Source organism: Rhinolophus sinicus, chromosome 17 (genome assembly GCF_057876585.1).
Source record: "Rhinolophus sinicus isolate RSI-liver-muscle chromosome 17, RSI-T2T, whole genome shotgun sequence".
In the NCBI taxonomy this organism is placed as follows: Eukaryota; Metazoa; Chordata; class Mammalia; order Chiroptera; family Rhinolophidae; genus Rhinolophus; species Rhinolophus sinicus.
Window position 1 is genome coordinate 37337838 of NC_142517.1, and position 27402 is coordinate 37365239.

Consider the following 27402-nt stretch of genomic DNA (forward strand, 5'->3'; position numbering starts at 1 on the left):
TCGAATTAAAAAATACCCAGTTCACCATCAGAAGCCAATAGCCAGTACTTCAGTAGGTCTCGTGCAGGGAGCAGCCCCTCGCTGTCCTAAGTTGGGGGAAAAGGCCCTGGGCTGTGCTGAGTACAGGGACAGAGGGGATCCTAGCCGTTCTTTCCCAGGGTGCTGCTTGGATCCTGATGACTGAGTTTGGGGAAAACAGTGAGCACATCAATTAGGCACTAACACTGTAAGACAACTTGTGCTCTCAGAAAGCATTCTTTTGGACACATTGTAAGGCATTTTATAATATTTTTAAAATCCTTCTCGTTTATTTGTATGTGGGAATCCAGGCTTTTAGTGGGCATTAGAGAGTATCCCACCTGGCACTGAAGCTTGGCGGAGAGGAGCGAGTGATTTTAACCCCAAATATCCTGCAAACATCTGGAAAATCTTGTGAATCATTCAACTATTTTCAGATATCTGATGTGTAAGAGAGAAATTCAAGTGTAGCTTTCTAACTGCATAAGAAATAAAAACCACTGAAAGGGAAATCTTGTTTTTATCCTAGATTATGTAGTAACTGAGTGTCCAAGAGCAATTAACTTACCTCACATGGATAAAACGAGGGGGCCAATTACGTAAGATTTAGGGTCCCTTCTATTGCTATCATTCTTTGGTTTCATAGCTAGAGTCAACTCTTAATCATCTGAGTCAATGGGGGAAGCTTTGGAGAAAATACTGCAAACTAGTGGTTCTCACCAGAGTTGGTACCGCCTTCTAGGGTTCAAATTCTTGAAACCTTTAGGGGTGCTTATGGTTCTCATGATAACTGTGGGCACAAGCTGCGTTAAATAGGCAGAGGTCTGGCTGTTAGAGATTCTGCAAAGTGTGGGACTCTCCCAAAGAATTAAGCCTTGTCCTGTGTCTTACACATATGTAAAAATCCCTAAGGACATTCATGCAAGTAAAAACCAGTTTTTAATTTCTGAGCCTGAATTTATCTCCATTTTATGTATTAGGACAAAGCATTATTTTTTCATAGCTTTATATACAGTAAATTTTCCAGGACTGCAACAACTGGGTAAATTGAGGGACAGTTGTAATTTGTTCTGTTTGGAATTTACCAAGAGATGGTCATCATTTTGGAAAAAACCACACCATCCACAGCAACATAACTCATGGTCTTTGGACACCAAACAGCACCACTATGTGAGTGTGCATTTGTAGCAGTTGTGTTCGTAGTCGTTGTACAAATGATGGCAAACATCTGATGACTTCATTATGTCCCCCGATGGGCTTATGCTCCAGCATTCACATTGAAATAATATTGTTCTTATTAGAAGTTACTTTTTTATCTTTTATACTCAGGGTATATTAATTTAAAAATAACAGTAAGTGTGTAGGAAGGTAATATTATCTTGAGTTTGTATTTCACAATAGTAAAGGAGCATTGCAAAGTATTTATTACCTAAAGTTGACTTGGTGTACTGGGTAGAGAATCACTGTTCCCAATGAGAGATAAATGTATAAATAATCTTTGCTCAATTTAGTAATGCATTAAGAAAACTTCTTTTCCCAGAGTTACCTTCCTAATCCTATTCACTGATGCTATTGTCAAAGTGATTTTGCATTCCTTGGCTACCCATCAAGTGATTGCAGAAGGAGAGGCATATTGATTCAAAAAGGATAACCATGTAGCTGGAGAAAGCAATATAGAGTACAATGCTGAGGTCCAGATGGCTATCAGTGAGCGACTGCATACTGTAGACCACATGATGGAAGTTTTCCCATTAGAGTTGTTCAGAGATAGTAAGTCTAGGTCCTTGAGAAATATGGAGGATCCATTATAGCAGGCTGGAGGGAATACAAGTAATTTCTCACAGTCTGCGAATCTGATCTCCTTTTCAATTACCCACTCTTGAAGTATATTATAAATATACCTCTGTTTTCATTTTGTCATATCCCTAGTGCTTTGTTTTATTTTTATACCTTGAAATATTTTTGGTTAAATTGACACATTGCCAGCCTAAAAAGCAGTCAAACTTAAGACTCACACATTAAAAAGAGGGTTGAGACAAGATACCAGGAGATTCCATATTTGAAATATTCTTTATCAATCCTCTCTTGTATACCCCAAATGATGTACGATTTGGGGTTCCGAAAAATTTAGTCCCTTTCAATATGAATTCTTCCCAACTCAGAGAGTCTATGGTTCATTCATATCTAGGCATAATAGGCCAGCCTTTGGTTAAATACTCCCGGAGAGCCCACAGGCAATGGTGAACTTTCCAACTGTCCCTAAGACAGGGCCACACAATAGTAAAGATAATCACTACATGTGCCTCCTTCTCTAATTTCATCCTGTCACTCACAGCCTGTTCTGCTTCTCTGTTCCTCTCTTAGAACGAGGAGGCCAGTATTCTCCAACCTAGGAGGGTGTAAAGGAAAGGAGAAAGACGCAGCTGAGAGTAAGGAAAGGCAGCAAAGGGTTTCTTCATTCAAAAAATCCATTTTCTCCCATATTCCACCATAGAAAGCCATTAGATAAATAAGTACTTTTTAAAAATATACTTTCACCTGAAAAGATTAAATCTAGTGGTTATTCACACTCGAATGCTAATTACTCAGAGAAAGAGAGGTTTCCCCATTAACATGTAGTTTAATTTATCGACTAATTCCCTAACCTACTTATCAACTGATTCACCAGTTTCCTAAATAACTTGTGACTTCCTAATTTCCTTCCTTTATGTGGCACACATTGCTAAGTGCCTACTAAATTGATCACTTTGGTGACTACCAGAGACACAAGTGGTAAGTAAGGGAAGTCTCCTGACTGTGAAGCATCTTTCAATCGGGAAAGAGTTTAATAAACAGACGATACCATGTGGCCAGTTTTAATACTGTAGAGTATTTATGAGGTGCTCTTGAAGCTCTGTGGGTGAGTGTGGTTCTTAGGGAGCAGGGGTCTTTGGTGGCTGCGGGAGTGTTAAGGAAGGGGGAGGCTTTGAGCCACATCTTAAGGGAGAGCTGGGCTTTGCCAGGCAGAAAAACATGGGAAAGGCAGACGAAAAGGCATAGCTGGAATGACACATGGAAGCTTACTTTAGGGTTTGAGGACGCTGAGTCTGCAGAGGTGAACTGTTATCCAACGATTGAGAGGGTGGGACCTTTTCAACAGATTGAGGGAATGTAGCTGAAAAGGACTGGACGGTTCATGTACTTCTGTAGTTTTAAAACTTTGTCTTGGTCGTAAAACTCTTTTGCACACAAAGTCTTATTTGAGAGCCTAATACATAACTAAGTAAAAGCACAGCGGCTCTGTTTGAAGAGGGGTGGGAGAACTGAGGCTGGCCTACTCAGGAATCCCCCTCACCCCACACCTCCCCCAAACCTCTGACCCTCCTCTGTGGACCCACAGGTCTGTAGTGAGCATGGCATGGGGTTGGGGTGTCAATTGTTCATTGGGTTTGTTCTTTTACCTCAGATGATGCATCTGAGCTCCAGACCTGAAGTTGCATATTCAGTTAGTGACAGAGCTGAGCTAGAATGGAGGTCTCCTGATATCCAATTCTAGGAGCTTTAAATTCATTCATTCATCCAACACATTTATAAGGTACCATCTCTGTGATTCTATGTTAGCTTTTCGGGACTAAAAGATGAACAGGAAGAATACTGTTTATGTTTTTGTGTGCGTCTTATAGTCTACTGGATGAGGCAGACCAGAAAACCAACAATTACAACAAAACAAGAAAGGAGCTCTTGGTTGCAGGTGGGTGGGAGGGAAACACATGAGCTGCGCTAAGGAACTGCAAAACTGAGTTTTGAAGTAAGGCCTTTAGACAGCCAGAGGACTGTTCAAAGGCAAAGAGGGTATCAGGAGATGAGAAGGAGTGGAGGGAGGTGTCTAAGAAAACAATTTGCCAGCTCTGCAGTTTGATTCAGGCCTCTGGGATCAGTGTCATGGTGACTGTTGCTCAGAGGGTCACTCCCAGAGGGTCTTGCTTTGTGTGGTGGGCACAAGTTGCAGACATCAGGCCTGATGAGTTGTTTTGAACATACTGTATCCTATAATAAGCACTTCATCCTGGGGAAGTAGGAAGGTTGGGGTGGGCTGATCTGGCAAATGGACGAGGTCACCGATTCCTCATCCACGAAGACAGCTCCTCCTGAGTGTCAATTACCTATCATTTTCCAGACACATGATGGAGTCAGCTGTCGGACTACACCAGCGCGACTCACCACTTAGGCCCAAACATATCCTTAAGAAAGTCCTCACCAAAGATAGCATTTTGCCGAGATGCTTATTACCCATTTCCTCCTCATTTTCTTAGTTTTTCTTAAAACATCTTTGTTCCGTTTGTATATTCACAGCAGAACTAAGCCATGTCATCTGTACAGCTATGGTTGCTTAAATGTAGATTGGGAATGGGGTGTAAGGAGAACCCACAGGACCTCTGAGAGAAGCAGAGCTTGAATTCTCTTAGAAATGTTTGTGTGCTCTGTGATGCTGAATCCCAGGTGGTGGGTGATGAAGTGTCCCTATCATTGCTGTCCCTTATGAGAAGCAGGTTGCTGGATTCTGAGACTCAGCGACTCAGCCCTGCCATGTGCTACAGGACCCTGTGATCTGTACCGATGTCCTCTTCCCAAGGTTTTTGATTAGCCAAGAAAACTGTGGGTTTCTTTTTGAGGGAGTAATCCATCAGGTTCTTTCTCCCTCCCATCTCACTGCTACTGTCCCTTCTCCCTGAGCAACCGTGGCCACTCACCTGTCAGTGAATCCCGGGCAATTTTTACAAATGTGTCTGGAAGAAAAGCAATTTGTCTGGGAATGCCTAGGTTTCTTGGCGTCGAAGAAGAGACTTATAATTTTTCTGCCAAGGCAGGCCCCAGGTGGATGCTAACAGCCTATGTTTAGGGGATGGACGGCATCTTTAATCAGGGTGTGTGTGACACTATTAGTTACTAAACCTGACAGGGCTCGAATTAAAGTTGGGTAGGGCGCCGAAAGAGAGCTAGAAAGTTTCCCAAACCACAGCGCTAATATATCAACATATAAACAGGAAGGAAAGAAGCTGCCCACATAGTCAGAGAAGTGACCCCTGAAACAGGTCAAGGAAGTTTAATCATTTGCTGATTAAATGTGACCAGACCATCTATTTAACTCTCTTCTCCAGATGTTCCTCAATGAAAATATTTTAGAGGTTATTCAAGGCCTGATGTCTGTTTCTGTTGTTCCCATAACATGACAAATTCGAGTATTATTTTGTCTGGTCATGCTATTGTTAACTGTTTTACTTTATTGCTTTATCAAATGATGATGAAGATGGCAATAATAATAATGATCATGTGATTGCTGCCAATGGAAGAACGCACAGGGTTAGCTGTTCCCTCAGGTCATCTTCTGACCCAGCTGGGTCTCTCTTCATGGCTGAGGTAGCAGAGGAGCTAGAACTGCCTTTTTCTCTGCTCTTAACATTTTTATGTAGGTGACCTCAGGTTAACATCACAGGCAACCTTGGATAGGAAAAGACTTTACAAAGGGAAAGGCAAAGGCATGTGTTTTGGAATCTACCTATGCCAGGCCCGTTGTATGATTCCTCACCTGACGCTCAGGTGAGCTGTGAGGGAATGCCGAGGCCTCTATCAGCACCCCCTCTTTGCTTTGGGAGACGTAGTGAGGTGTTGCAGGAGCCATACAGCCTCTGAAGAGAGCCCCAGAGAGTGGTTATGACAGTTAAAGAAAATGCACACAGATCACGCTGCCCAATGCCTGGCACACAATACATGCTTAATAAGTGGCAACTAAAATTATTACCAATCGTGGCCTTGAGCAAGTGATCTAATTCACTGAGCCCTAGTTTCCCCATCTGGAAAATGGTAATGATGACATCTACTGTGCAGGTTGCTACAGGTCTTCAGGAATACATGTGTGGTTCCTGGAATACAGTGGGCCCTCCTCCAGTGGGAGCTGTGGCTATTATTACACATGAGAAAGAGCAATCTCAGGGAGTTTTACTTAGCATTGCTCTGGAATGTTTACACAGGAGCCTTTGCCTTGGAGGTGGGATTAAAGGGGTTGGAAGCAAGTATTGTGGGTTGATGGTTTTATAGACACAGCATTGGCAGGGATATCAGAAATTATCTAGAATCTGGACCAAACCCTATATGCGCTCAATTCACTTCTAAAACAGAATGGAAAAATTTCTTCTTAGGTTTTAAGTCTTTAATCTAGAAACATCTGTTCTATTCCACAAATCCAGTTAGAAATGGTGAGGTGAAGAGAAATTTCCCATTTTCTAGCTCAACCTTTCTTTATGAGACCTGTAGCCCCTTGTCCAGATGACTCTGATAACTGGGATAAAAAGGCTTTGTGCAGAAGGAAAAGACAGTGGGAGTTGAAATGACAACCAGCAAGGCTCTCTCACCCAAATGTTTGGCAGCTCATCACTCTCCCAGAGTAGGTAGTGTCCCATTTCTAAAGCAGATGAAAGTGGCACCAATAGAGATGGCAGACCTAAGGAGTTTCTGTGAGGGGCCCAGGCTGCCACTCCCTTGCCCTGAGAATTTAATGGACAGAGTTAAAGATGAGCACCATAAACCCTCATGTGGTCTCCTCAGCCCACTTGAGGAGCAGGTGGAACCGAGATTCCACTGGCATGGGCTGCATTTTTAGCAGATGCCCAGGGGGGTGAGACACAGTGAATCTTTTGTGGGGCTGGATCTGTTCTCTGAGGACCTTCCTAGAGACATCATAAACCCCTCATACAAGGGGTGCCATCTTGACTTCTTCCCAAACTGGACCAACATACAGGGAGGCTGGAGCAGGGCCAGAGACCCAGGATTTAGGAGATGGTTGGAGCGAATCTTTGGGCATGGGGATTTGGTTACAGCTCCTACTTCTAGTTCTCCCCACTCCTCTGATAAAAACACCTACCACTTTCACCTCCCTCTTTTTCCCTTCTCGTTTCCTACTCCCTGGCCCTCAAAACTTTAAAAGAATTTAGCCTTCTATAGGGCATAAGTGTAAAATGTGTATTTTAAGGAGGAAGTGTTGCTACCTACTGGTCTATGAGGATGGAAAGATGGTGTGTGCTTGGTACTTGGTACTGTGCACAGTATCTGTGCATACCTGACAAAGACCCGCGGGTTACTGTTCTTCCTAAGATTCTCACCTAGACGGTCCTGATATATTGTTTCCAAGTGGGCAGTCCCTATTGAGTGCAATGACAATGGTGACAATGACTTTTCTGCAATTCGACTGTAGTAATGAGAACAGTGACTCCTTTGGATATGTTGGTGGCTTCTTTTTTATATTTTATTTTACTTATTTATTTTTTTAAACATTTTTTCTTATTAGGCTTCTTGAAAGAGGAATTCCCCCAAGGCAAACATCAGTGCTCTTGGCTGATTTATAGTATCAAGTGCTTTCATAATGAAAACTCTCTTAGTAATGTTTGCAAAGGAGTAGGCATTTATATTTATGTTTCACCTGTAAGAGAAATTCATTAGACTGGTATTTTCTTAAAAAGCCTAAGAAATTATAAGCTGGGGTATTTATAAATAAAGTTTCAAGATAAATAAATACAGCCGAGGGCTATTATTAAATTTATTCCAAAATAGAAAGTTCCTAGAGAGTTGATAGGATCTAAAGATATGTTTGTGTGGATACATGTATATGAAAATATGGATGTAAATGTATACATGTATGTATGTATGTTTTCAACTACTTTGCAAGGGACTTTTTTGGGGCCAGATCCATGAAAATGGCCAGTGGTGAAGTATAGTATGAAATGTTTGTAATGCATATAACAGATCATTGCTTTTCACACATAGCTACTCACAGGCACTCAGTAAAGCACAGCACGGATTGTGTCCAGGGTGGATGCATTCCTTGGGTTGTTAAATCCAAGATGCATTCTGCTGCTTGCTATTCCTGCTTCTCCATGTCAACGCTTCCCTTTGCATTGTGATGTCTGCCTACACTACAACCCAGACGCTGCCAATTCTAAACCGTAGGTGGCCAACGGGAATGGCCTTTTATGAGTATTTCTGCAGCATGTGACCCAGGGCTTACATCTTCATTTTCTTGTGTAAGGAGCTGTTCTACTCCTACTCCTCTGCCCACTTTTTTTCTTTTTCCCCTGTTGCTTCTTATTTCTGTTCTCCATCTGTCTATAGGCATTTGACAAAGTTCTGCCCTTAGCTGTTTTCTCTGCTTGCACCCTTTGCTTTGGTGATCTCACCCCCTGGCCAGGGCCAGTGGAATTTGCTGGGAGCTTCCTGAGTCCCTTGATAGTCATGGCCCCTTAGCATCAGTGTCTGTGACCTTGCAGTGTGAGGAGGGGCGTGAGTGTTCAAGTAGATGTCCTGGCACATGCAAAGGCCCTGAGCTGTGTGGTCAGCCACTTAGGCTGCCCTGTACCAGGCCTCTGAGGGCGAGGGCTGGTGCTTGGTACGACTCCTCTCCATGGGTTTCCATTGGCACTCCCGTCGCAAACGGCTGTCCTGTGGCCATCGCGCCTTACACATCTCTAGCACCTATTTCAGTGCACAGAGATGAGGCTGCTTAAATATCATTTGTTCAGAGAGACTACTTCGCCATGGTGCCTTGTTAACTTCCTTATAGCACTAATCACAATTTTTAATTATTATATGTATTCATTTGCTTGTTTTCTGCCGCATAGTCCCTTTTTATGTTTTGAAGCACAGCTTTTTTTTTTGAAAGGGGTTGTCCCCATAGGGATGACCGTTCCTCTTGGGCAAATACCTTCAGAAGTAAGAGTATGCTCTGTGTACAAAATTCACCTGGAGAAAGGGTTCATCTGGGGTAGGAGGCAGGCCTGCTAGCTCCTAAGCTAGGTCTGCACCGAGGGCCTTCAGAATCTGAACCAGGGACTGCTCATTTGCATAAGGACACACCCAGCCTCGTGCAGTCGGAGACCTGGCCAATAGTAGTGGTAAGAGTGAGCATCACAACAACAAATATTACTGAGCATGTATATGCGCACCGGCCATACTAAGCCCTTTACGTACCCGATCTTAATCATTACAAGATGGTTATGCTGCAAAGGCTAATGTTATTTACATTTACAGATGATGAATCCAAGATCTGGACAGGTTGTCAGGACTTCCCAATCTTTTCCACCTGACACAACAGACCTAGCTAATGATACTATTTGTATAGAGATGAGAAGGAGGTCACGTATCAAGGGGCGAGGATGCACAGGAAGAGGCGACTATCCTGGGGCCTTTGCCGCTTTCTAGCTATCTGAGGGCTGAGGGAGCAATGCCTTGGCACACCTATCATTTGGGGGCAGCTCTACGTTAAGTCTATTTCCCAAGTCACACAAGTAATAAATGATAGAGCAGGGCTTGAAGTGAGGTAGATCAGCTACAGGAACTAATTGCAACATGGGGTTGGGAATCTGTGCGTGTGTGTGTGTGTGTGCGCGCGTGTGTGTGTGTGTGTGTGTGTGTGTGTGTGTGTGTGTGTGTGTAGGGAGGGGAGTTGAGACACTCAGTCTTTCTTTACAAATCTTTCCCCTCCCTGCGTCCTTTGTTCACTCCGTCCCATACAGGCAATGTAATCCAACCTCTTCACTTTGCAGAGGTGGCAAGTGAGGTCAAGAGACATGCTCGTCTGCCCACAGGTCCCAGTCTGCTGAGCGACAGAGCTGGAACTCGATCTCAGGTGTCCTGACTTCTGATCAGGGGCCTAGTGGCCCCTGCAGCGCTCACAATTGTTTCCCAGGTGCCTGTCTTCTTTCTTCACTTCGATGTCAAGCTCTTTATCTTGGAGTTTTTCCTGTGCTCGGCAGCACCTCTGCCATGCTCAGCCCAGAACAGGTGGCCAGCGCCTCCCACAGCCATGCCAGGCGCTTCTGGTAGGCACTGTCCACTCTGCCAGGCGCTGTAGAAGAGGTAAAAGAAACCCAGGTTCTCCTGGGTTTGCTGGAGGAAACTCAATTTCACAATCAGCAATTTGAGAAACTTGCAAGTTTCTATTAAAATGTGCTCACCTTCTCTGAACTGGTAACTGACATCCTTCCTACCAGGCTGTCACTCAGCTCTGTATAGAAAAGTTACATGCACTTCACAACACCTTTCTCACTGCTGACAGGTGACAGAAAGGCACTGAGCTTAGAAGTCATTTTTATGACCTGGGTTACAAAGTTTTGAGCTAGGAAAGTGCTTTCCTAATCAATAGAATAGAGTGAGCAACAGGCTCTTTTGAAACCCTACTAGGAATGAGGGGTTCCTGGATTCATTTGATTCTTTTTGGCTAGTTTTTAAATGTTGGGCATGTGCATCTGCATGAAGCGGCTTGGGGGTAACAGTCTTTGGAGCTAGGCAGAATTCAATTTAGACTAGGCATTTCCCACTGAATGCCTTGTGGCCCTGGGCAAATCACCTAACCTCTCTGAGCCTCAGGTTAGTCCTCTGCAAAATGACTATAATAATGGTACTTACTTTGTAGGATTTTTTGGGAGATTATGCAACTCATGTTCAGTTAGTGCCAGGCACATTACACGTCCTCAGTGATTTAGCTAATATGATTCATCACAAAATAGAAACACTGACATCCACCTAGCAGGGACATCGACAGGATTAAAGGAGGTGATGTATGCACAGTACCTGGGGCACAGCATTTGCCTAATAATAATAATAATAATAATAATAATAATAATAAATGATAGTAATAATAGCAATGCCTAATATTTATTGAGTGTTTAATAAGTTATATCGTAGATACTTTACAAACATTAGGGGTAGCTGCTATCATTATCAAGATTTTAATAGGTAGCTGTATATTTGGACACTATTTTGGAGAACTCCTCTTCAGAGGCTTGCAGACTGGCGTGCATTTGTTCATCTTTGCACTTCCTCCGCACACTCTCAATATTTCTGCCTCTCACACCCCCCCACTGTGGTTAAGAGTAGTTCTCAGGTATATTTGGGGGAACAAATAAATGCAAGTTTGTGGAATGAAGGAGTGATCCCAGATTACTGAGAATGGGTTGCAAAAGGACCAACCCTCTCTCTTGGTGTTCACCTCTCAAGGCTTCCATTTGAGGAGGGGAAATTAGTTCTTTTCGATAAAACAAAATAAGGAAACTCACCAGACTAACTAAGTAAACTTCAGAAATATCCCTTAGTCATGAAAATCCAACCTGAGATGGATACTGGAATGGGGAGACTCTGCTTAAGCTTTGCGGAGTTCCACAGAACCAGCCCAGGGAGGAGCTTAGGAGCCTTGACTGTGGGAAAGGCATCTGCTTGACAGACTTCTGCTCCCCTTACCACCTCCCCAGGGACTCAGGCACCGTGGGCTCACCTGATGATGACTCAGAAGATGCTAAAGAGCAAATGAGGATGATAGGAAATGTGAATTACAAACTCTGGTGAGTGCTAACCCATAGACTAAGAGTGCCAAGAAAAATGCTACTCAGTGGGATGCTTCTTTATTGCCTTTAGACCCTTTTCAATAATTGCAACTTATTAATCCACATCTACGGTAATGAGAAATATTGGCTTCAAGGATCTCAGGGAGGCTTTCTGAAATGGAAAACCATGAGTTTTGAAGTCCAACCGTCTTAGATTTGAGTTCTGGCTCTGCCACTAAATATGTGCCTGCCTCTCAGGAAGCGACTCTAACCTCTGACCGTCTGGCCCCTCATCTGAGGGCAGAACTAAAACCTCAGATGGAAAGGAGGTGCTCCATGAAAGCACTGTATGAAGTGTCCTGCACACAAAAGTTAGTTGACTCCCTCACGTGGGGTTCTGCGGGGGTCCTTTTTACTGGAGTTTTCTGTTTCTACTTTCACTTTCTGTCACCAGAGCAGTGTTGTACATTTATTATTCTAATGACACTATTTCAAAAACATTCTCATTTATTCTCTGTTTTTTTCTCAGCTAGAAAGAGCACTTATCCTCAGCCTCCCCATCCACGCATGCCCAAATCTTCTCCATCCTGAGCTTCCTTTTGGCATCCCCTATCAAGGCCTACAGCCTCATAATCTCTTCTCTGTTCTACACAGTATGTGCACAACCAGTGTCTCTACCTCTCTTCTCCCCCCACTGCTACTAAAATACAGATCTGGCCATGCCGCTGAGCTTCTCAGGGACTACAGAATTATATCTAACCTTCTTGGCTTGGTCCCCAAATCCCTCCTCTTAGAACCAATTTTTTTAGTAAATTATCTTAATGGACCATTTTGTTCAAGGGTGATAGTCTTGAGAATGGCCAGGATGAATTTGGGAGGGAGCTAGAGAGAAGCAAACTGCTCTGGATAAGATACGGACAAGAGTCTTCGGGCTTGACAGTGACCAGGCTAGGGAGTTTGAAGGAGCAAAGCTGCTCATTAATGGAGCTGGAGGCTGGAGCCAAGACTTTCTCTAAAGACAGGGAGAATTGGAGGGTCCTATATTCAGTTGTAAGCTTGCTGTCTGTTGCAATGGACTGCACTGTCTCTCCCATCTCTGGCCCAAACTTTCCATAAATCCACTGCACATACAACCTTGCCTTGCTGATGCTCAGAGGAGAAACGATTGTGGTGTCATCTGGTTGAATGATGAGATAAAGAAAAGGGCCATCAGAAAGTGAAATGCAGAGCAGAGACAGAACATGTGGAAGCAGAGATTCAGGTTTGGAAGAACGAGGAGAAACGTAAACCTCACTTCCCCCTTGGTTTATTGAGGGGGCTCTAGATTTTCTAACTGTGCATCACTGGGAATCAATTTTACTTAAATATTTCAGAAACAAATTGACCTCAGCAAATGGGAGGGCTTAGGGGTTACACATCCATTATAGATCTGGCAGTGACAGCCAGTTTTCCTTTCCTTTGCCGTCAACAGAACCTCTGTAATACTGAGGGTGGCAATATACCCAATCAGTAGACTACATTTCTCAGCCTCACTTGCTGTGGCGAAGTGTCCAGGTTTTAGTCAATGTAAGCAGAAGTTATAGGGAAAAACTTCTGAGAAAGCTTCTTTTAAAGGGGATAGAAGTGTAGGAAATGACCTGCCTCAACTTTCTGCTGTCCTTCCTGCCTTCTGGAACTCAGATGTACTGACTGGAGCTATTGCAGCCATTTTGGATCTTGAAGTCACCTTGAGGATGGAAGCCAAGCATCTGGATGGTAGAGCAGAAAGATCAAATAGCCAGAGTCCCTATGATGATGGAGCTATAATAGCATCCTCTCTCTCTCTCTCTCTCTCTCTCTCTCTCTCTCTCTCTATATATATATATATATATATATATATATATATATATATATATTTAAATATATATATATTTAAATATATATATATATATATTTAAAGTAAAAGATAAGTGAAACTATCTCTCACTTTTAGTTTTCTATTGTATGCAATTAAACCTATTCCTAATCTGCTAATACAGTAGCAGAATAGCAAAGTGATTAAGGAGTGAGTTCTGGAGCCAGACTGCTTTCACTTTATTCCTTGCTCTGTCACCTCTTAAGCAGAAGTCTTAAGCAAGTTACCAAGCTTTTCCATTTGCTCATCTTTAAAATGAGGATAAGAACTTCACTTGTCATATAGGGCTTTTGTGAGGATTAAGCAAAACAATATGGTAAACACTTAGAACTCTTTTGGTACATAGTAGGTCCTCAATGGTAGCTGCTGCTGTGACTATTACTATTATTACTACTATTATTGCCATAGTTACTTGCCAGTTTTGGTGTTCATCTCCATCAAAAAGCGATGGGTCCTTTAGGGTAGAGACAATTTCTTATTTATTTTTGGGACTGCCCCAGGATTATATGATGGGTACCTAAAACATCTTTATTGGGCTATATCTTATTAGATATTTATTATGAGTAGATGATAAAAATTACTGGCATTGTGCAGCAGTCAGGGTACCGATGCTGTGTATGCATACTCTCATTTAATCCTTACCAAAACCATTTGAGATACAGGCTTGAAGGGGGATTGTAGAAAGTGGATGAATTTAGAAGTCATTCAGACTTATATTTTGTTTGAGGTTCAATTTTAATAATACTAAAAGAGAACTGGAATAAACTTAGAAAAAAGTTAAACCTGCCATCCTTCATATGAACTCAAGTTTGCAGGAGCCTCTTGGGAAAGGTTGCTTTTAACGGCCAGATGTCATGGTGGCTTTGCTTTATGTTTCATCCCAGCCAACTGAATTGGAGAACCTCTGTAAACCATCTTGCCACCATCCCTCAGTCTCTCAACAAAGCTGTTAGGTGGGAACCGGGGCAGAAAAACCATTTCCCCTATCTAGGTTACTTAATCTGATACATACAAAAGGGTTTTTAGGTTTGGTGATAGGCATGGGGTCTGGTTGTGGTCTGCTGAACTGATAAAGAGTAGATAAGAACTTTTGGACCAAGGGTAAATGTTACACCACGAGCTTCTGCCTCTGAAGTTTCCCTTTACTGTGACAGGGCTGTGAGCAGTTCTTGGGTAGGTGAAGGACAGGTAGGAGGATCTTGGAAAGTAATTGTACCTTGGGGTCTTGTCAAATTATAGAGAAAGTGGCTCTCTCTCCTCGTCAGATTTGTTTCACGTTATAAGCTGGTTTGCGTGGCATGGGATATGATGCCAGGCGGCTAAGAAAATCTCTTAAGAATCTGTTGGTCACATAGTTTCTATCTTAACATACATTTCCTCTTCTTGTAAGTCATGGCTGCAGAGCAGTTAGGTTCTGGGTCCTGGAACAGAGCACTTCTTAACCCTGGCTTCACATTCAGATCCTCTGAGGAACTTAAAAATATGCCAACCCCCGGGCTCTATCCCAGGGCAGCTGAATTAGAAGAGCTGGAGGTGCAGCCTGAGCATCAGTATTTTTAAAAAGAAATAAACAGAAATTGGAAGAAAATTCAAAGATGAGCCATAAATAGGGAGAAAATATTTATAAAAACACGTATCTATTGTAATAAAGGTCTTATATCCAGAAAATATAAAGAACTCTTAAAAGTTAATAATAAGAAAATGAGGAACCCAGTTAAAAATGGGCAAAAGATTTGAACAGACACTTAAAGAAGATATATGGACAGCAAATAAACACAAAAAAATTAGTAATTAGGGAAAAGGAAATTCAAACCACATTGAAATATCACTATGTACCTTTTAAAATGGCAAACAAACAAAACAACCACACACATACACACACACACAAAACCACATGACAATTTGTTGGCAAGTGCTGGCAAGGAACAGAGCAACTGAAACTCACATATAGGCAGATGGTGAGAATGAGAAGTAATACAGCTACTATGGAATAACATTTGGCAGTTTACTATAAAGTTGATTATACACTTACCACAAAATCCCACAATACCCATTCTAGGTATTTACTCAAAAGAAATGACAACCGTGTTCACACAAAAAACTGTACACTAATATCTGTAACAGCTTTACTCATAGTGGCCCTAGACTGGAAGTAACCCAAGTGTCATTCAGCTAGTAAATGGATAAGCAAACTGTGCTGTAGCCATACAGTGCGATACTGCTTCTCAGAAATAAAATGGAACAACCCACTGATAGAAACAATATGAATTTATGTTGCATCATACTAAGTGAAAGAAACCAAACTCAAAGGGTTATACACTGAATGATTCCACTTATGTGACATTCTGGAAAAAGCAGAAGAATAGGGACAGAAAACAGATCAATGGTTGCCAGGGGTCTGGGGGAGGGAGCAGAGGAAAACTACAGAGGTAACATGAAGGAATTATTTGGGGGTAATGGGACTCTTGAGGTTATGCAATTGTACATGTTGGTTGAACTCATAGGATTGTATATTTTAAAAAGTATATTTTATTGAGTGTAATTATAACTCAATAAAGCTGACCCACCCTTCCCCAATCCACTATTCACAAAAGAAAGTTCCCTAAGTGATTTAAATTCATAGTCAGGGTTGAAAGATAATGTTGGCACAATAAATTTGAATCTAGGTTCTATTATTTAAATTTCAATTTTTTCATATGTAAAACTGGAGATAATAAAACCTACCTTGAAGAGCTATCATGAATTTTGGATGTGATAATATATGGCAAGCTCCTAAAATGGGGTTTGGCACAAAATAGTAATAACAACTTATTTAGTGCTATATATCTGGAGGTATTATGACCGTTTCCAAAGTGGAGAAACTGAGGCTCAGAGAAGTTATGGAACTTGCTAAGGTTTCACAGGTAGTCAGTGGGTGAGTCAGGTTCCAAGTCTAAAATTAACATTACTGATTATTGTACCACTTCTGAAATCTTAACTTCAAATATTCCACTCTTCACTTCACTTCTGTACTAGCACACTTTCTCAATATTTTTATTTCAATGATTTCCTGAACTCACGGAGAACTCCAATCTCCATTGATCTTACCACTTCTCATGAATCACCGTTACTGTTAGGTTCTCACTTTCAAGCTAGATCATGTGGCCCTGCACTATTTCCTTGGAAAACACTCCTAACCCCATTGCTTTTTTCTCTCTGCCTGGAAAGAAGCTAAACCTAGTTAATCCCAACTTTTTCATTTACTCCACTGTTGCAACCAAGCAGCCATTTATCCTGGAGATAAGTGCAGACTTTGGAGACTGGACTCACCTTCAACTTTATGACCGTGAATCTTACATGGGCAGTTGATTTTGCTCACTCTGACATGCATTGTCCCAAGAGCTTTGCTTATATTTTCACATTTACTCTTCATAAGAACACCATCAGTTAAATACTATTATTATTCCCATTTGGCAGATAAGGAAAACAAAACTGAGAACTTTGAGAGATTCAGTAACTTTCTGAAGAACACACAGCTAGAGAGTGGTGGCGCTTTGATGTGACAGTGGAAGAACAGGGATCTGGAAGGGGCAGTGGGGAGGCAGACCCTCCTGACCTCGTGTGTGGCCAGGAGTTGGGGAATGGCCTTCTCCCCAGACTGAGTGGCAGGGAATTGTGTCCTCATGGTTGAGCCAAGTTTTAGTGAAGACCAGAAGGAGAAAAAGACCACGTATGAAAAAGTCTGAGGGGAGAGGAGAGTTCGATTATTGTGATATGGAGAAGTTGTCAAGGGAGGGATAACACAGGGATAATGATATGGGAGTGGAAAGAAGACAATGGAGGGGGCTTTCCTTAGTGCAGTGACGAAGCATCATAGAGTGAGAGGTCTGGTTGAAGAAACCTGCTATAAATATGCTAACTTTGGCACAAGTTATTTTGGTCTTGTCTCTGGCTGGGGCTCTTGGGGGATTCTGGGTGGCTTCCACAAGTGATGAATCAATCATAAAGGGTAGAGAAGTGTTCTGGACGTAACCATTTGTGGAGAAGGGAGTCCCTGAGGGGGGAAGAAGTAGGCTTTTCTTTTGGTGGCTGGTACACTGGTGAAGGCACCAGTTACTGGGCAGTACCAGGGCCTCAGCAGAGCTAACAACCAACTCTCTGAAAACAACCTCTAGTTTGTAGCACTTGGCAATTTCTTTGGTATAAATACTCCCACCATAACTGATTTCAAGTTGACAACATGACCTCACTGAATGAGAAGTTGGGAAGAAGTGTGCTCTCAGGGCTCTTCGCAGCTGGTGGGAGCAGACCTCAGCACAACACTGGCTGATCCAACCTGAGGCCGATCTGAGCAGCAGAAGTCTAGGTTCTACAGCTCCCATGAGCACTATGACAGGACAGCAGGCTCCCAGAATGCAACCGGGCCCTCTTCTTGTTTCTAAATGTACTATAACATTGGGAAGGATGAGATAGGGGTGATTTATTTACAGGAATCACTGGGGTTTGGGGGACAGGGTCGTAATAGGATGGATCTAGAGGAGACTGTGCAGTCTGCATTAACTGAGCAGGACTCTTAGCCTTCGCCCCATGCTCTCTGCAGCTCCCCCTGGTTATGTGCCTGCCTTTTGTCCTGTCATTGCTAGTCTTCTCTATATGCCGACGCCTTTAGATCTATACATTTATGGTAAAAATCTGGCATCTTTTCCCAAATAATTTCTTTCCCAAATATGTTTGAACATGATTGCAATCGAGTTGATAGAATGTCAACTCTCCATGAAATTTATCCAGGTAAGTCATTTATTGTCATTTATAAAGAAAAAAATATCCTCTGTTCTGCAGGAACCTCAATTATTAGGATATTTATGCATATTAGAGAATGACTTCAGAAAAAGGAGATAGTTGTAAAACCAACAGGGAAGTAAGCCACGATAGGAGACAAATAAAAGCCATCTGGAAATATTTTCCTCGTCAAATTAAAAAGCTGTCCAATATAAACCAGTGCACTTTCTGGTTGCATGTTCCCAGTCTGTGCATCCCTCATGGATGGAGACTATTTAGTCTGGATGTACAGTATTAATGTAGAACTTTTCTTGTGATGGTATGTAGTATTAGTACACAGACCTCCCAATATAAGTTAGCATTCCTGCTTCTCATGAAACATCCAAAAAGACCACTCACCCATTCATGGGTTGAACCACATGATCTGCCTCATGCTTTTGCATTACAGCCATCAAGAAACAGAAAGTTTTCCTTTTCTTTCTTTTTCAAGTTGGCCATTGACCTATCTCTGGCATTCTGGGAAGGTACTGTGTGGATCACAACTCAGGAGAAGAGGAGGGAAAGGAAAAGGAAATAGGACAGCCATTTCACAGATGATAAAAGTGTAAGTCCTGGTACTTTATTAAAAAAACAACAACAACAAATGAGTTTTATGATTCTTTATCAAAGTGAGAGAAGTGCTGGTTGAGCTACCTCTGTGGAATATCAGTCTTTTGAAGTGCTCTGCAGATGGTGCTGTGTGAGTCTCACAGTGGCGTCACATTTCCTACCTTGTTTCCTCATGCTTGGGGGTCACATTGCCAGTGTGAGGCTCATCAGATCCCAATTGTATCAGATTTACTGACTTGTCATTTTGCTACTCTGCCTATCCTTTATTTATTATTTATATCGCAGCTCTGTCCTCCCTTTCCCCCTTACAAAAGGATTGACCTATCGTCCAATGAAAGGCACTTATAATAAAAACAGAGCCATTAGGACATGGCAGGGAATGAGACAGGGAGATGATGGGACACCAGAATAATTACTTGTATGGAAAAACCAATGAAAAGGGAAGCTACTACAGTTGAGCCCAAAATGTAGTCCTGAACTCCCTGGCAGTCAAAGCACAAAGGACGCATGATGACCCCTTCTCTGCCACTTCATACATCTCACCACTAAATACTCTAGAATTGTGGGGTGAACAGGCCAGCAAGCATGCTTTTCACAGGCTTCCCGCAGCACTGAGTCACTTACCTGATAATATGGATGCAACAGCTGCAATGATGAAGGACACAATGACTCCAGGTCCTGCCATTTCCTTGGCCACCAGGCCGGACACCACATACATCCCTGTGCCCACACAGCTGCCAACGCCAAGTGAGATGAGGTCCACGGTGGTGAGCACCTGGGCTAGTTTGGTGCCATGTGCTGTGGTGGCCCCAGTTCCCTCCAGCATCGACTCCACTGGTTTGGTACGTAGGATCCTGGAGTGCATGGCGTACCAGGCAGCCCCCCACTGCACCCGCCGGGGGTCCAGGGAGGCGAGGAAGCCACTCATCTTGGGAGTTTACGGTGAAGGTCAACTGATGGAAGAGGGCTATGGAAGCCTTTAGTGGATGCTTCTGGAACTCATCTAGTGCTCAAGGATCTCCCTTTTAGGAAAGGTCCAGAGGGACCCAAAGAAGCTTTCTTCTGGGCATGAATGTCTGCAGGAGAAAACACAAGAAAGGAGACAATGAGATCAAGTGGGAAATAAACCATGACTTGGAGGCATGGTTTGGGGGTCCATGTACTACACTGGGAGAACTGGTCTAGCCTGTGTACTCATATACAGGAGAGTTGCATTTCCCCTTTGTGTCCCCTCCAGTCCTAAATGACAGTGTGTAGTTTGCACTGTGTCACGTAGTTGTTCTGAAGAGGATGGCCTGACTCAGGGCACCGCCACTGACTTCTCTGGGACCTCCTGTAAGTGACTTCACTTCTCTGTACTTCAGTTTCAGCTGTATAATAGGGATAATAAAGTCTGCCTAGTGTTGATGTGAAAAGTAAATTAGGTTATATCTGAAATGAGCTTAAGAAAATTCCTGGCACATGGAATGTGCTCATCTGTCTAAACTCTGAAGGACTTCTTACCTGGCTCGGCCAAGATTTGATCTATGATTCTTGGGTATACTCTTTGGGGACAAAGTATCCTCATTTTGTACATAAGGATGTACAATTAGATCTATGACTCTCAAGAGGGGCAGTGCCATCCCATGAGATTGTTTGGAACCTTACTCTCAGATGAAATGAAAATTTTTTTGATCTTTTTTTTTTTTTTTTCCTCTCAAAGATTCGGGAATGGGGAAGTGATCCTGGCCTTTGGAGGGTGGGCCCCAGAGATGCTAACTGTGTGGGAATATCTCATCAGACATTATTCTTCTTCTTCTTCTTCTTCTTCTTTTTTTTTAAGATTTTATTGGGGAAGGAGAACAGGACTTTATTGGGGAACAGTGTGTACTTCCAGGACTTTTTTTTCCAAGTCAAATTATTGTCCTTTCAATCTTAGTTCAGCTTCAAGTTGTTGTCCTTTCAGTCTTAGTTGTGGAGGGCACAGCTCAGCTCCAGGTCCAGTTGCTGTTGCTAGTTGCATGGGGCGCAGCCCACCATCCCTTGTGGGACTTGAGGAATTGAACTGGCAACCTTGTGGTTGAGAGCCCACTGGCCCCTGTGAGAATCGAACCAGCAGCCTTCGGAGTTAGGAGGACGGAGCTCTAACTGCCTGAGCCACCGGGCCGGCCTCCTCATCAGACATTCTTGTAGATGAAAATTCTAGTGATGGTGGTCTGAACCTAAAAGCTAACTCTGTTTCACATACAAACACATGGGATTTGGGTGGATGGTTTTAATATACAAGCACATTGAATTTTCCAGAAATGCAACTATAGAACAAATTGAAGGAAGATAATAATTTCTTTAGTTTGGATGTTCACCATTTCCGAAAACCAAGGCCCCCCTGCCTGGCAATGTTACCTTGGTACAGCATCTCCCACACAGCATGTGTATAACAGCCTGCCATTTGGAACTGGCCCATTTGCAGGATTTCTTCGTATAGTGCCTGTATTGGCCAACTGCCCTGGGACATGCCTGAGTGTTCACATACGGAAATGTGTTATATACACGTAGATTATCCATGAATTTTGCTTCAGGACGTTAAAGATGAGTGTGACAAAACATTTATTACAAAAAAGAGGTGCTAAGTCTGATAGAGTTGAGAGCTATTGTATTAGATGATTTCAAAAGTTTTGTCACGTTAGAAAATGCAAAGATTATATGGAGCTACTTTCTTTGGAAGCTAGAAGTTTTATAAAATTCTATAAAGAAAAATGTAAAGTACAGCTGAATACGGTCCTGTGCTGATAAGCCTAGCACATTTACATTTATCATAAGTACCAGCCCATGTAATCTACCGACATTATTAATTAATACTACTTAGCACCTAATGTAATACTTCTCTGCTTCTAAAGCCTTTGCAAACACTACCTAATTAGAAGAATCAGGTGAAACACATCAATTTGCTTCACAGGGGTTGGGTGATGGCCCTACTCGTTAAATTTCTTCCTAGATTTGACAGAGTTGCTTCAAGCTGTGTTTTAATTATTGACAACAAGAGTGGTCTGAGGTGTGGCCTCGATTTAGGGATTCGTTCAAGCTCCCCAGGTGAGTCTAGCAAGGCAGGGTTGGGGCCTAGTGCCCTACACCACTAGGCGTGGCTGAAGTGCGAGGTGTGCAAAGCCAGGTACTGCCTGTGGTGTCTATTTTTGTGAGGCAACCTCACTGGGCTAAGGGATGCCAGACAGCTGGTAAAATATTATTTCTGAGTGCGTCTCTGGAAGAGATTTGTGTTGGAATTGGTAGACTGAGTAAAGGAGATGGCCCTCACCAGTATGGAGGGGTGTTACCCGATCTGTTGAGGGCTGAATAGAACAAAAAAGTGGAGGAAGAGTGAACTCACTGATTCTGCTTGGGCTGAGACATCCCTCTTCTCTTCTCCTCGGACACTGGTATTCCTGGTTCCTGAATTTTGGGAGTCAGACCGGAACTTATACCATCGGTCCCTCCTGATTCTCAGACCTATGGACTCAGACGGAATTACGCCACCGGTTTTCCTGGTTCTCCAGCTTGCAGACAGCTAACAGTGAGACTTCTCGGCCTCCATAACATGTGAGTCAATTTCTGTGATAAATCCCCTCATACACATCTGTATATATCCTATTGATTCTGTTTCTTTGGAGAACCCTGACCAATATATTGACATTTCCCCCATGGGGCCGCAAGTCCCACAGGCCCTTCCTGTTTATCTTCCTGAGCAGGTAGCTGGGCCCCTCAGCAGCTCTCTTCTGCTGGCACTGGCTGTGGATGCAGTGCTGTGTGGAGACACCCTCTGGGATATTGTTCTGATTAGCCCTTCATCAGAAATTATCACAAGGACACCAAGAAATGAACAAGGCTTGTTAGAGAGGCGATGGCTTTTATTTAATAGACAATTAGAAACTGTGATGAAAACATAGAGAATCAATTAGAACAAAAGTTGAGGGTGGTGAGAATTCCTTCCTGGCTCTATTCCCTCCATGTAAGTCTTCTGAGTGCTTGCTTTATTGATCCAAATAGGGGCTTGGAGCATTTCCTGTCTTGGTTGGACATTTACTGGAGAGAACAAAGTGTACAAAAGCAAACATGCTTCTAAGTGACTATTGACAATATCCATATTCATTAACCCCCAGCTTATGTTAATCGAAGACAGTTTTGGAAACTCAATGCTGTTGCTTTCCAAGATGAGCAATAAATGTGCGTTGTGTTTTCTCTAGCACTTTAATTCAAGTTTCTCAAAATACTTCACAGGTTTAACTAAGGAAGGCTTACAAGGCCTCTGGGAGAAGAATCATCACTGTGGTGTTTGCTGGGGTGCTTGAGGGTTCAGTGGGCTCTAAGTATAATGATGGTAAAAGCAGGTTTGGATAAGGATGAGAATAATGATGGCTTAGAAATTCACTGAAGAGGTAACATTATCGAATTAGGTTGGAGTTGGCCTTTGGAGGAGAGGAGAGGAAGGATAACAAAACAGTAAACAGCCAAAAATCATTCCTGCCTGGTTTTGCAAATACACTAAAGGATTACAGAAACCCCTTTATGACATTTCCTTTGAGTAATTGTCCAGCCTTTGCTGGAACATCTGGTGTAGCAGGAAACATTGGCTGGCAGAAACAGCCCTTCACATGGTTGGACAATTAAGATTTTTAGTAAATTCTTCTAATCAATGTCCCCTGGTAAACAAGGTTACTGTTAGAGTGAAAGGTTCCTGGTTTGATGAGCCTCACCTAGTGACTACAGGGTCTCAAGGAGCTTTCGAAGGCCCCTCCCTGCTCCTGAACCCTGGGATCCTACGCAACCCTTCTCCCCACCAGCCTCACAGCTTTTCCTCCTCTAAGCTGAGCTCCTGGCTCCTGGTTAAAGACATAATTCAGCAGCCAGGTTCTCTGGGTTCAAATTCCGGTTCTGCCTTTACTAGCTAAGTGACCTTGGACAAAGCCTCTGTATGCTTCAGTTTTGCCATCTATAAAGTGGGATAATAAGGGTCTCTAGCTCCCAGGGTTGTGGTAAGGAGCAAAGGAGGTAATACATGTGAAGCTTTTAGCAGAATGCCATGGGAGCGTTGTTAGCTAGCGTTACCCTGCTTTGGTCCCTGACCAGTCTTTTTGTCCCCTGCTGTTGACACCCTCTCCCACCACCTCCACCTCCTGAGGCAGCTCCCAGAGAGACTTTGGCTTGTTGCCCAGCCCTTACACGTGGCTTTTCTCTGCTGAAACTCCCCTGAATTTGTTCTGGCTGCATACTGAATGCCCTGGTATTTTCACTGCAAGGAACCTTTCTCATGTTTGTAGAGAATGGCTTTCTCCTTTCCTGTGTTTCATTACCTAAAGGGGCATCTCAGCAGATTTGCTTGGGCATTTGGAGGTTATACCACCTCTCATTCTTTTACACCCGGGACTTTTCGGCCCAAGAGGCACACGCCAAAAGGTGGCTAGGACATGGTGTGTTCATCTGCAAGCATCACCCTGGCCCGAAAGCACGACTCCCTCTGACCTTTATGCCTATGGCTCATTTGGCCAGAGTTCTTGATGGCAGAGTTTCTGCTGAGGCCCTTGCTTCTGTTGCTCTCTTCTAGTCCTTCCAAGCTGGCCAGATATGGCTCTGTGTTTGTACCTCCACTGTGATGTGCTCACCTGTCAGTCACGATGATCTGCACTGTTGGCCAGACACAGGTCGAATGTGTCTGAACCTGAAGGTCGGCCCAACCCTACACAGAACACAGCAAACTGAATTGAGATCTGTGTCCTGGCAACTTTCTTCTGTTGTCCCCAGTTTTGCCATCTGTATCTATACAGATCAGAGCTAATCTGCTTATGAGAAAAGCCTTTAATTTTTTGAAGGCAACTAGTATACCTCTTGGAGTCTTATCTTTCCCAGATTAAACATCTTCAGTTTCTTCACTGTAGTGTCTCACATGATACAACTTCTAGATCAATCACATTCTGATTTGCGCTTCTTGGGCAGGTTGCAGTTTTTCTAGTTTGACATATTTGGGCCATGAAAAAGTGGTAAGGGAGATGTCCTGTCCTGTGAGTGTGTGTGTGTCTGCGCACATGTGTGCATACGCCTCCTAAATCATACAATGTCGGTGCCTGACAAATGTACTCAGATACACAATTGTCTTTAAAACCAAGATTTCTGATTTTCAGATTACTAACCTTCCCAGTTATATCTTTGCTAAGTGTTTGATAGATCAGATCCACCTCAAGTATTTTTTGATCACCCACCATATTACGTAACAGTGTGCTAGCCCATTGATATTGTATGTGGAATCTCAGACACAGATGGCTTTGTTTTGCTTGGAAGGTCTTTAAAGGGGAGTTTGAATCTCTGACAACCGAGTAGCTATGCAAAAGAGGACATACCAATCCAGCTTTCTTTTCAAAGCTTGCTGTTTCTTTTTCTGTTTCTAATAAACTATTGAATGCATTAATCAGCTTTTGCTGCAGTAACAAACAACCTCGAATTTCAGTATGTCACAACAATGACATTTATCTCTTGCTGTGACTCTAGTGTAGGCTGTGGATTGGCTTCAGATCTTTTCCTCAATCTGGACTGTGAGTCTCCACATGTCTTCTCGTTCTGGGATGCAGGCTAGAGGAGCGGTCCCTACCTGACACATGGTGTTCTCTCCTGGCACAGGCCAAGAACAAGGGTCTGGTAGAAACATGCAATGCCTCTTCTACTTCTGGTTGGAAGTGGCATTTCCACAGACTTTCCATTGGCTAAAGTAAGTCAAATGACCAAGCCCAAAGTTAATGGGGTGGGCTGTATACCACTCCCACAGAAGGCAGGTGAGTCATATGGCAAAGGGTGAGGTTGTATGATTTTCTTATAAAGGACGATGTGAATAGCTGTGACAATTATATAACTTATCTCATGAGCCCCTGCTATGTACTAGGTAAAGCAATTGTGCTTTGTTCTTGAGGCTGTTTGTTTGTTTGTTTGTTTGTTGTTTTTGGCTTTTTGTTTTCTGGAATGGCTGAAGTCTGTATATCTGAGGTATAAACTTAAAGAGACTCTGTTGTGTTCATTCCTGTATTTCTACAATTAATTCTGTAAATGTATAAATATTGATTTCCTTTAACAATCAGTATAAATCCAAAATTTATCTACTTCTGACACCAAGCAGAACAAAACAGTAACAAGTCATTTTAAATTCATTTGCTTGAAACAAACAAATCTTTTTTTCTTTTTTTTAAAGGGGATTTTCTTTTCTTTTTCTTTTTTTTTTTTTTTTACAAGGATTGATCTTTATCTCGTTTGGAACAATATTTCTGCTTAAAAATGTTTCCCATTCTGCTTCCTTGTTTGTCAACACTCCAGGGGTTGAGAATATTATCTGTGTATTTATTTGGCAGAAATTATTGTGAAAACACTCTCAAGAGAATGTCTGGCATCTACTTAATGGGAGAAGTGAGGTAAGCTTTTTCAGATATCTGATTACTTCGCACTGAGAAACCTTTCTCCTCTAGCACCCCACTCAGAGAGGAAATCACAGCCTGACATTATCTTCCACTCTTTTTTTCCCACTGATCCAAGATCCAAGATTTCAGGTCTTTGAGTGGCATCATATGTTACTCACTGTGCATATAGTAATATTAACAAACCAGAGCCCAGGGAAAGGAAAAACTCTCCATTAATCAGATTTCAATGGGTAAGCCTTCTTTTAGAAGGGGCAAATCACACAAGAAAATCAGTTAATCTTTCCATGCCACTGCAGAAGAGCTAAGAAATTGTATTAAGTGAACCATTGCCAAAAGTATTTAATGAGTTACTACTATGTGTTTACCTCGATGGCAGCTGTCACACCATACCAGAAATGACTATTCGACATAGGATATCAGGAATTTAGAGGCAGAAAGCTTCAAAGTGTACCAGTGGCCTCTGTTTGTCCTTCAAGATCTTCTCTCACTCACCTACTTGCTGTGTCCTGCGATGCTAACTGGTATGGGACACGTCCAAGGCTCCCTGCCCCTCTGGTTGGATTAGTCAATGGGAGGCACCAACAGGAGATTGGAGGGTGGAGGAGAGGGAGGCTAGGTTTCATCTTCAGCTCCCCTCTGCTAGGTTGCTGTGGGTTGGCTGTGTCCATCTACCAAAGACAAGGTGTGGCACCTGCCAGGTGACCCTCTCCACACAGCCCTCTCCTTCTGAGTCCTGATAACTCTTCTCTCCTTTCTCCTTTCAGGCAGAGTGTGGTGCCCCCAGAAATACACCTTGCCTCATGATTTCTCTACTTGTACTTCATATATAGTTATTTTCATTAGACTGTCCTCAGAATGCCTGATTTGCATGGGTTATCTGTTTCTTGCTGAGACCCTGACTGATACATGGGAATATCCTAGGGCTGGGAGAAATCAGGGCAATCAACCACACTGCCTACTTGTATGTCTACAGAGACATTGGGTTTGAAGCAAAACACTGAGGGCTGAACTTTGACTCTGCTGTGTGATTTTGCGTGAGTCTCAAAATCTCTGAGCTATCGTTTTCTCATATGAAAAATGGGAGTGCTAATAGTTACATTGTAGAGTTGTCATGAGGATTCAACGAAGTGATGCTTATGAATGCAGTTTGGAAATTACAAAGCAGCCTGTCAGTGTAGGCACTGAAACGGTGACCAATATCCCAAATGATGGCTGAGATGCAGTGAAAGACTTAGCAATGAACAAAAATAGACCAAAAGCTGCTTGCCATGCTGGTTGTACCAAGGAAGGATAGCGAACCATTAAAATTTGGAAAACCCCTGGATAGGAAGAGTAGTACGTACAACAA

General features: G+C 42.8%; 1 protein-coding gene across 2 annotated transcripts in view; it reads right to left on the reverse strand.

Annotated features, from left to right (window-relative positions):
* The window catches only part of SLC7A14 (solute carrier family 7 member 14), a 102926-nt gene that overhangs the window by 34363 nt on the left and 41161 nt on the right, over positions 1 to 27402 (reverse strand). For both annotated transcript variants that reach the window (XM_088794691.1, XM_019735313.3), the window contains one exon: positions 19252 to 19703. In XM_088794691.1, coding sequence (XP_088650817.1) covers positions 19252 to 19555 — 304 coding nt within the window. In that variant the 5' untranslated portion in view covers positions 19556 to 19703. The remainder of the gene's footprint in view (positions 1 to 19251; positions 19704 to 27402) is intronic.